This window comes from Motacilla alba, chromosome 2, assembly GCF_015832195.1.
Source record: "Motacilla alba alba isolate MOTALB_02 chromosome 2, Motacilla_alba_V1.0_pri, whole genome shotgun sequence".
Classification (NCBI taxonomy): domain Eukaryota; kingdom Metazoa; phylum Chordata; class Aves; order Passeriformes; family Motacillidae; genus Motacilla; species Motacilla alba.
This window is the reverse complement of record NC_052017.1, coordinates 58,898,095-58,909,430: the sequence shown is the minus strand read 5'-3', so window position 1 is coordinate 58,909,430 and position 11,336 is coordinate 58,898,095. Positions and strand designations below refer to the sequence as shown.

Sequence of the window (11,336 nt, the reverse complement as noted above, 5' to 3'; positions counted from 1 at the left end):
CACCGTGTGCTTAGTTGTCAGAGCGCTCTCAAGATGCATTACAGAACACATACAGGAGAAAGACCATTTAAATGCAAAATTTGTGGACGTGCCTTTACTACAAAAGGCAATCTAAAAACACATTTTGGAGTTCATCGAGCGAAGCCACCACTTAGAGTACAGCACTCGTGTCCCATTTGTCAGAAGAAATTTACAAACGCAGTTGTTCTTCAGCAGCACATTCGTATGCATATGGGTGGGCAAATTCCGAACACGCCACTACCAGAGGGCTTCCAGGATGCCATGGACTCAGAGCTTTCCTATGACGAGAAGAATGTTGACACACTGAGCAACTTCGACGATGACATTGATGAAAATTCTATGGAAGAGGACCCGGAACTAAAGGACACGGCAAGTGATTCATCCAAACCCCTTATCTCTTATTCTGGGTCATGTCCTTCTTCACCACCTTCTGTGATCTCCAGTATTGCTGCTTTGGAGAATCAAATGAAAATGATTGATTCTGTCATGAACTGTCAGCAGCTGACCAGTTTAAAATCCATAGAAAATGGATCAGGGGAAAGTGACCATTTGAGCAATGACTCCTCATCAGCCGTTGGGGATCTTGAAAGCCAGAGTGCAGGCAGCCCTGCAATGTCAGAGTCTTCTTCCTCCATGCAAGCTTTGTCTCCTGTGAATAGCAATAGTGAAAGTTTCAGATCAAAGTCCCCCGGTCTCAGTAACCAGGAAGAGCCACAAGAAATACAATTAAAGACAGAAAAACCAGACAGTCCACCACCCACAACTGAAAATGGAGGCGCATTAGACCTGACATCCACCAACCCGGGAAGACCGGTCATCAAAGAGGAGGCTCCTTTTAGTCTGCTGTTCCTGAACAGAGAACGTGGTAAGTTTAAAAGTACTGTTTGTAATATCTGTGGCAAGCCTTTTGCTTGTAAGAGTGCATTGGAAATTCACTACCGCAGCCATACTAAAGAACGTCCATTTGTTTGTACAGTCTGCAGTCGTGGGTGTTCCACTATGGGTAATTTAAAACAGCACTTACTGACGCACAAATTAAAAGAGCTGCCTTCTCAGTTATTTGAACCCAACTTTACTCTAGGTCCCAGCCAAAGTACTCCTAGCCTGGTCACCAGTACAGCACCTACCATGATCAAAATGGAAGTGAATGGTCACAGCAAGCCGATCTCTTTGGGTGAGGTTCCCTCGCTTCCAGCTGGAATCCAGGTTCCTGCTGCACCACAGACAGTGATGAGTCCGGGGATCACCCCTATGCTGGCACCCCCCCCTCGCCGGACTCCCAAGCAGCACAACTGTCAGTCGTGCGGGAAGACCTTCTCCTCAGCAAGTGCACTGCAGATACACGAGCGCACCCATACCGGTGAAAAACCGTTTGGTTGCACAATCTGTGGTAGAGCTTTTACCACAAAGGGGAATCTTAAGGTAAGAGGCCACATAAAACTGTAAAGGCTTGGGGAGGGGGGGTTTAAAGAGCACTGCTCTTGAAATCAGCAAGTTTTAGTGCTAAGTGTTTGTCCCAAAGACAAGGTGAGAAGGGACCTTCAAGGAAATGCTTGCTGTACAGTGGTGGTTGATATGCTTTCACTGTGTAGAAGATAAGGACTGGAAAGTGGCTGTGCAATGATGCAAACTTTATAACTGGCTCCAGGTGTACCTGCAGGCATATTGTAGTTCTGACTGATGTGATGGCACACCCAGTCAGCTGGTGGACATGTTCTGAGAGTTCTTAGGGACCATCAATGCAAAATAACCTTGCTATAAACCAGGAACACAGAGCTTGCTCAGCTCCATGGGTGCCTCCCCAATTTCTATTTTCTATTCCACTTTGCAGCCACTGCAGAGCAGAAAGCTGTTTCTCACAGATTTTCAATGGGTTACTACAGGAATGATCGCTCCTATTCCTGCCGTTTGGTTAACCAAAAGGAAGCCTGGGGAAGACATTTTAATGTCCTTTTTAAAAATACTGAATTTAGCAAATTAATCAGTGCTTCTGAGATGAGATAAAACATGACAACAGAGAGGATGAAAAAAGGAAAAGGGAAAAACCACCCATCTCCTAGTATGAGTAATGCCCTTGGTAATCCTCAGCATGTGAGGACTTCCAGCTTGCATGTGAAATTGTCTAACCCAAGAGAGTATGTACCCTTTAGTCTTGCAGCGCTGTTTGTTTTCACTGAGAAGAAGCAAATGCACATTGAAAAACTGCCATGGATCTGGGTTTTCTTTGTGTAGGCTGACTGGAACTTAGAACTGTGTCCTTACTGGAATTGCTTTTTTTTTCAATGCGAATTAAAAGGCATTGTTTTAAAAAAGAAAGCACTACTCTAAGTAACAGCATTTCAGGCTAGACATCTCACCAGAATGTGCTAACTTGGGGGTGCTTCTTGTCCCTGTTCACTCTGCAGGTTCACATGGGGACTCACATGTGGAATAACGCCCCTGCACGCCGTGGACGACGCCTCTCCGTGGAAAACCCCATGGCTTTGCTCGGTGGCGATGCTCTCAAGTTCTCCGAGATGTTCCAGAAGGATTTGGCAGCTCGGGCCATGAATGTTGACCCCAATTTTTGGAACCAATATGCTGCAGCTATCACTAACGGACTTGCTATGAAGAACAATGAGATTTCTGTCATACAGAACGGAGGCATTCCTCAGCTCCCAGTAAGTCTAGGCGGAGGCGCCATCCCGCCTCTAAGTAACCTTACCGGTGGCATGGACAAAGCTCGCACGGGCAGCAGCCCTCCCATTGTCAGTCTGGACAAAGCAAGTTCTGAGACGGGAGCCAGTCGTCCATTCACCAGATTTATTGAGGATAATAAAGAGATTGGCATAAATTAAAAGCATTCATTCCGAATAACTGTTGGACCTCTACTCGACACAACACTTGTCCTGTTCCATGTACAGCTTTTGAAGCTAAGCATTAGTGTCCTGACCTAAATGCATAGGTTCCCTTTAAAATTTTACCCATAGCAGAAATACATAACTTTTTGTGGCTGCTGAAAAGTTGTCTTGCAAGATCTGCATGGTACTTCTTTCAACAGTGGGTTTGACTGTTACTGAGAACTTTGAAACCTTTTAATTTAACAGAAAACAAGCAAACAAACCAGTCATGGGATAACTTCATTAGAAACAGAAAGAGGCTAGTCTACATTCACTTTGTTTCTTACAAAACTTACTATCACCTGAGAAAGGGGGGGCTTCATTGCAGCATTCTGTCACATTTATTTGCTGGTTTTGTTCAAATTAGTTAGCAACTTGGACTATGTTTTTAGGAATCTTAATCTTAAATAAGTGATTTAGTATCCCAATGCTGTGTATTATTACAGTATCCTTGTCTGTAGTATTTATAATGTTAAGATTATGCGGGTAACAGACAATATACTAGCCCCAAACTTAAATGAAGCTTTTGTACTGCAAAATACATCTGGCTATGTGATTTTTCTTTTTCTTTTTCCTTTTTTTTTTTTTTTTTAAAGCAAGTTTTGTTTTACTATGAATAAGTGGTTCTTTCAATGCAGGCAAAATTGTGAAGTTTTATTGGGAAAGATAGCATGCTTTTCATGTGCAAGTACCTGTCAGTAACAAACCTTTTTTTATTTAAATATTTGTAGCTGCTATGTGGACAGTTGTTCTATTAAATGAAAAAAATGTAGTGTGGATTTTAGCTCAATGATTGGAAAACAAGTTACAGACAAACCTTAGCACCATAAATTAATTATTCACAACATTATAAACAGTTGTGAGTAAATACTCCGTGTTATCAAAGCTGCACAATAAAAAGGTAATGTTTGTATAATGTGGTTGCAAACTCTTAATTTATACTATTGCACTTTTAGTATTTTGTATTAGGGAGGTTTGTCTATAATTTGAAGCTGAACAAAGATATCAACTATTTTATAAATAGTACTTTGACTTAAGGAATAAGGAGGAGGACCCTGTTGCAGTTTCTTGTTTTGTTTTAAGCTCAAACAATGAGAGATCTCTATCAACTAAGCAGAAAATTGCAGAGAACTGACAGATCCTTAGGAAATATGGGGACTGCCGTTTCTTAAACAGAAATGATTCATTTAACTTTTCCACGACGCCCACTTAAAAGCGTGATCACCCCTGACAGAATTCTGATACATTTATCTTAGGAGTGTAATACTAATACAAGTCTAGGATAGAGGAAGGAGAACATTATGTAGGTTTAATTTTCCTGTAATCTGTTCTGTCTCTTTCACACATAACCATAAGAAAGATGCTGACTGCCTAGTAATAGTGGGAACAAAAGAAGAACTTTTGGGCAGCGTGAGCAGTAGTAACACACAAATGCTCTGTATTTATTTCCAACTGTCTGATTATCTTTTCAGATTGCTCCAAAGCAGAATGTACTCTGATTAATCAGATATAATTTTACGTTGATTGCGTTGTTGGAATTACGCTGAGTAAACAAAGGGATTGGTTCCACTCATAGGTTAAGCGGGAAATGCTGAGGAGACTGGGGCTTAATCAAAACGTGAACAGTAAATGTTTTGTGTACTACCTCATTTTTGTGCATGACAAGCATGGTGGAGTTGACACTCTGAACTTCCATCCAGCAGAATTGCTTGAGGGACATTATGAGTAGCTGGGTAACAGCGCAAGGAGTTTTATGCCCCTGAAGAACGAATCAGACAGTGAGGTGGTCTTCTCAGTTAAGACTGAAAAATAGGACAATCTTTCTTATAAAACAGAAACCATTACTGTAAGAGGATGGACTATTTCTGCCATCACGTAATGGAGTGAAAAGAGGTTCAAAGACTTACTAGCTGTTTGTTTCTATTGGAAATGAACTATGAACTTTACAGCTCCATTTTCTACAATGACAAGATAGAGATATATAGATATAAATATATATATCTATATCTGAGCAAAATGATATATCTGTAGCACCTCTACCACATAACATAATTTTTTGCCACAGTGTGTGGGTGGTTGGGGGTGTTTCCAAGCATTAAAGAAAAAGAAAACTGAGGTGGCTTAATGTTGCTGTATTTCAGCAATTGAATGTTTTTATTTATCTGTGTAATTTTTGGTGTGACTTTTTTTTTGTTAGTATTTGGTACCATGTAGTGTTATCTCTATTCCCTAAAGGATGTGTATAACTTAAAAAAAAAAAAAAAAGAAAAAAGAAAGAAAAATATAGAAGAAAAAATGAAAAAGGAAAAAGAGAAAAAATATGTATAGTGTTGTAAATAAGATGGTTGACAATGGTACAGTAAGACTGACCCCATTTGGATTCAGGGTTAGGCCATTCCTCTCTGCATGGTGAAGAGAGACACTATTTTTATACTGTGATACCATGTAGGGCTAGGAGCCTCCCTGAAACAGCTGGGAATTGTTACCTAGATCCAATATTTTTTATTATTAAATCTTGTTGGCTTGACACATCTACTGATTGAAATGGATGTCTTAGTCTAGGTTACTATTTTTGTCATATGGAATTGAATAAAATGCAGGATGTAATATTATTTCTGAATTGCGTTCCTTGATTACTCTAATAACAGAACAAGATATGAGACTGAGGTCACTTCTGGTAGATTGGTGTCAATGACTTCTAATCATTGCATCTGAAAATCAGAGTAAGGTCGACACCGTATATTCAAATGTTTTTCTAATTTATATTAACAGTGCAAAGGGATAGAATTATTAAAATATCTTTTCCAATGAAAATAAATTTCAAGAGCATTTATCCCAAGGTAATAGAACTAAAAAAGACACCAAAAAGAAAATTTTGGAGGGGGGAAAACAGACTTTGGAATGACTACTGCTTCAAATTGACTGCTTTCTGAACATTTATCCTGTACTGTCTAATGAAAAAGCCTCCTTTTCAGGTTGTTTAAATATCTGCCTAATATTCACAATACACTGCATGATAAAATTTGTGAACAAATTTATCAGGAGCAGTTCAAATTCTAAAACACAAAAAGGAAAAAAATTGACAGCTCGCATCCATTCATTCCAAATGACATAACCTATACGTTTAAACCCATGGTTTTGTTTTGTCTTTTTTTCCTATATCCTCAATTATCAAAGCATGTCTAACTTTAACCAAATTATTTTTTCACATTGATTTAAATAAAAGTATTTACATTCTTAAGGTTAGGCATGTGGTTACGTATCTCCTGCAAAAAAGCTGTATGTTTGAGTAAACTCCAAGCTGTTATAGTCCGATGGTGAATGCCTGCTGCATTTAAAACCAAGAAAAGATAAATAAAAGAGAAAAATCTGTATTAATCATTTTCAGTGGCCTTGTTATGCAGATACTGTGTTTTATAAGATGAACCCAAAGAAGGTATGAGTTTCCTCAGGTGACTCAACAACAATGATAGATTTGTGCTTTTCTTCCTCCATGCACGTCCCTGAGTCTTGCTGAGAGAAAACATGATATACAAAAGAGAAGAAAAGCAAAGGAGAGCTGATAGCTATGGTTCTGTTCAAAACACAAGAGAAAAATTACCTGCTTTCCCCTCCTCCCCCCCCAAAAAAGGATGAAAGCAGAATGGTATCTATTTTTAAATATGTATGGGTTATTTTTTTTATCATATGAAGACATTAAATAATATAATATGCTACACAGATTAAAATGGCCAAAGTCTGCTGAATTACAGATGTTTAAAAGGATAGCCATGTAGAAACTCTATATATGATCAGAAAAATTGCCTGTTATGATTTTTAAAAGGGAGTGTCCAGAAAGGCTTTCAAAGTTTTGACTTCCATTTTTCCCATGAGTTATTAGAGAGCATTTATTAAATGATTGAAATAACTTAATTTTTACCCAATTTTTTTTTTTTTTTCCACTTTGTACATATTAACCCTCAATATATTACCTGTTCCTTTACCTGTTTTTTCCTTTCTCTTTTGGCAAAAGCTTGGTTTTTCTAAAGCTGCATTTGTGCTGTTTTTCTGTTGCCTTTAATTTACTTCTCCGCATGTACTCTGTCATTTGGAAGATACTGTGGTTTATTTTTTTCCTTTTTCTCTAATTCTGCAGAGGTCAAAAGAGCTGCCTGTTTTTTACGTCTATGTGTAACAATAGCATAATGAGTGATGAAGTCTTCAGTGATGTGATCAGGTATGTGCATAGCTCACAGGATTTGCTGGCAAACATGCCATTCACACTCCATCCTTCAGATGAAGGCATGAAGCTCGTTAGTTCTGCTGGTAGAGGGCAGCCACAGATGGGCAGGAGGATGGAAGTCCTGATCCTGACTTCACTCTGCCTGCTTTTACACCCCGGAAGCTCTCGGCCTTTAGTGGAGATACTCCAGGTTTATTCTGGTGCAAGAGGGACTGCTTCTATGTTCAGATGTATTGCTTTTCTTTATGCATCTTCAAAGCAATGGCTAGCTATACAGTATTTTAAAGTATGTCTAAGCAAAAGCATTCCGGACTTTATTTTTAAAAAGAGGGAAAAGAGAATACATATATTTTAGTACATTCCACAGGATTATCCCAGTTTTAAAGGAGGTCCTGAAAGCTGAATCTAAAAAAATATATGGCTGTGCCCCTTAATATATAACTTGATGCCATCATATGACCATTCAGATTGTTCATATAAATGAGTAAAAGAAACTGTACCTTTTATGCATGTAAGTAAAAGAATGGGAGACTCTTGCTACAGCTCTGCTACACAACGTATGCACTCACAGGGAAATGCCTTCCCTTCGCAGATATGAAAGGTATCAGCAGACTAATGAAAAGGAAAATACGTATTTGTGCATGTCACAGGACTAACGCATAGTACCTTATTTTTTCAAAGGGAGAATGTCTCAATCAATTGACAAAGTGACAAATATGAAAGCAAACAGCTTTGGGCTCTGACATTTTTAAGGATGTGGGCAAGTCCTTTATTAGACTAATATTTTGCTTAAGAACAACATGCTTCTGGGGCCTCTGGGAAACAGGAAACTCGGGCCTCTGGGAATCCCCTTGCAGCATCAGCTAGCACCTTGTAGTATTGGGATGAGTTGCCCCATCAGTAAGATGGGGTAACACTTTTGTACCTACCTCACAGGGGTGTTGTGAGGAATAGTTTTATGTTTGTATAGTGTTTCAAAGATGGAAAATGCTTGGTATTATCACTGAGTTTAGAGACTTTACAGTACATGTACTATTATTTATTATTTGTACTTCAGTAGTACCTATGAGCTCCAGTCAGGACTGAGAGGCCTTATCCTAAATGTTGTACACTCACCTAGTTGAGACTGATTCAAAATTTTACTCAGTAATGTTTTTCAATGGAGATATTTCATTATCAAATGCTTATTTGATTACTATAGGGTTTAATTCAATCATTTAGGTATTTAAATTGATTATCAGTTTTAGGCTATGGCAGAGAATTATCTGGTATTACATTTTGTTTTGAGCTTATATTGATTTTCAGAAAAAGTGCACCAATTTTCTATGGATACTCTACAATCAAATCTTGCCATCAGTGGAATTCTACTGTACTTTTTTGCTATTAAAGATAAGCATTAAAATAAATGTGTGTGTATACATTATTATACACCAATATATAATATATATACCTATAAACATGTATGTTTTACATTTCTTTAGCTCCTTAGATTAATTTCAAACTATGTGTGGCATATTTTGCTCAAGAATTGCTCATTTCAGATGCAACTTAAACATCATTAAATGGTGTTGGCTCTCAGTAAAGATATAAAAACTGGAAAACATGACCACAGAAGACATATTGTTGCTATCATATTTATGAAGGCTTGTAAGGAAAGTGTCTAAGTCTCAAATGTATTAAAAAACCTTCAGTAAGTCATTGAAGTCTACTTAGATTATGTTGAAATAAACTACTACATCAGAATAAGATCACTGTATATAAGTATGTTAAAATGAATAAATAATTCCAAAGGTAATGCTTGCTATCATTTGGATGCTGAACAGAAAGTAATTTGTTTCCCAGACTGGCAAACTCTAGTTAATATGTTTTTACAGGTATCTGATTTACAAGACCGTGTTAAGCAGCCTCTTTAGCATCTGGTCATGTGCTAAATATATTGGCCCAATTAATTATATTGATAGTCTTGGCTTTTTTATTTGATTTTAAGGAAAGTTTTTAGTTTAGTTTTGATTGAATTGTCATCAGTGATGTTAGTCTCACTGATTTCACTCAGGCACATCATGGAGTAAACATATGAGCAACAGGGTGTGAATCTAGTCTCAAGAATGTCTCTTTCCTTACCTTCTGGGTATTACTGACATCTCTCCATCACCCTGTTCCATGCTCGTCACCAGCAAACACGTTGTAGGTTGTTGTCTTCTTTGTGTATTGATTAGTACTTGTGGCTCAGCCAATTTTGTTGAACACTTGGCACTTGTTCTCCTACAATGCACACTTCATATGGGACCTATAGATACACTAACATAAATATCATATTTAAGACAGGCTGCTGGTGGAGTAAGTGAACACCTCTGCTGGAAGTTGTATGTCATTGCCTGTTGTGTGTGGCAAATAAAATGGGCACATAAAAGGATGTGGTCATCAGGAGGTTTCTGTCACTTTATACTCTCAATAATGCGCTTGATATAGGAGTATTGGTTTGGGTTTTGCTTTTTTAAACAATTGTTGTATGAGCAGTTATGAAAAGATACCTTAAAAAGGTGAATATACATTTTCAGATAGGAGTTTTGCAGGCAGAATTTGATTGGGACCTGCCTTTTTTTCTGCCAATTTTCTATTAAATGACTCTTCCCAACATAATCTTCTAGATAACTTCACAGTCAGAATTTAGTCCTTCACCTAGGCTTTAGTGCCACTATCCCATTCCAAACAGGCTTACTAAAACCAAAGGGCTTTATACTAAGACATTAGCTAATACATCTAATGGGTAATAGAATCCATTTCCCTGTGCACTTTTGAAATTTGCTTAAACGAAAATTCAGTTAAATCTTCAAAGAGTTTTTTCGTGTATCTTGTGTCATTGAATGTGATATCTATTCCAATATTTGGCAACAGTCTGGGCCACTCTGCAGTACTTTCCCTTAGACTGGGTAGCCCAGCTCTCCACAGTTTGCCCTAAGTAATGCAATGACACGTGCCAACCAGTATTAGTCATTAAATGGATTTTTTTTTCAATGTGTTATTATGTAAGTTATTACAATAGCTGCAATTCCAGCCTCATAGAATGTAGAGAAAATGAGTCTGGTAATTTCGGCAGCCTACAAAAACCCTCTTCTCCAAGTCCTACTATTTTTATGAAGTAGTTTGCCAGTGTTTCCTCTGTGATAATGTGTTTTCTGATTCTTTTCAGCAAAGTAGTGCTGCTATTTTCATTTATTTGGTTTCATTGTCTTTCTGTACATAACCATGTTCTTCACATGTTTTTTTTTTAAGGTAGTGTTATATTTGCCCAGTACACACGTCTGTCCTGGTATTATGTTGACATGATTTTTTTTTTTGATTTTGAGGCCAGGCCATATTGTCCCCATTCATATCTCCACCTAATTACAACTAATTGCTTTCACTGGGACTATGAGTAGAAGATACTGCATAATGAAGTAAAATTTAGCACTCTGAAACTTTGAAGAATTTTTTAATGTTTCTCCAGCTGGACTTACTGCACGCTCACAGGTTGAACACTCGCATTTATCAACTTCAGCTCTTGGGCCTGTTATACATACAACTAGTTCCACTCTTAGTTCCTTTATGTCTGGAAACTCTTTCAGGCTGATCCTGATTTTACATACTTTTTAAAAATAGCAGTATATTACTTTCCCCAAAAACCTGTATCAAAAACCTTTTCACTTAGCAGCTGATGTTTTCCATGCAGCAAATTGTAACATGGAGTAATCAAATTTTGCTATTATTCCAATGGAACAACTCACATATAATGCTGAGATGGAAGTAAATCTCAGATGAGTACAATAAGTAGCCTTTTCTTCTCATGTATCTTTATGAGTAGCTTTACCTGTATATCCCTACTGCTAAATTGAAGAAAAAGAGATCACAGACCTCATGATTAGCAACCAACATAGAGATTATGGCAATAGTGGTGTCAAGCACAAACACGGGCACAGTACCAGAATGAAACACAATAGAAAACACAAGAATTTAAGATATGTTAAAAAAATATGCATCATAATGAAACAGAACCACACCTCTATGCAATTAACAATCACGAGCTTTATTTTTTCACAAGGATTGACTTACCTGAAGTCAAGAGCATCTGAGGGAAGCCAAGCAGCATGTCCCTGGGAAGCCAAGCAGCATGTCAGCTTCTTGTTAGACTCAGGAAACACTTTTTCAAGTTCAGTTGTTAACGCTAGGGAGCTCTT

General features: G+C 37.8%; 1 protein-coding gene across 2 annotated transcripts in view; it reads left to right on the top strand.

Moving 5' to 3' along the window:
• SALL3 (spalt like transcription factor 3) overlaps positions 1-5,512 on the top strand; it is a 24,541-nt gene extending 19,029 nt beyond the window's left edge. For both annotated transcript variants that reach the window (XM_038128833.1, XM_038128832.1), the window contains exons 2-4: positions 1-886; positions 1,103-1,443; positions 2,427-5,512. The exon at positions 1-886 is cut by the window's left edge. In XM_038128833.1, coding sequence (XP_037984761.1) covers positions 1-886; positions 1,103-1,443; positions 2,427-2,858 — 1,659 coding nt within the window. In that variant the 3' untranslated portion in view covers positions 2,859-5,512. The remainder of the gene's footprint in view (positions 887-1,102; positions 1,444-2,426) is intronic.
• Positions 5,513-11,336: the final 5,824 nt, after the last annotated feature.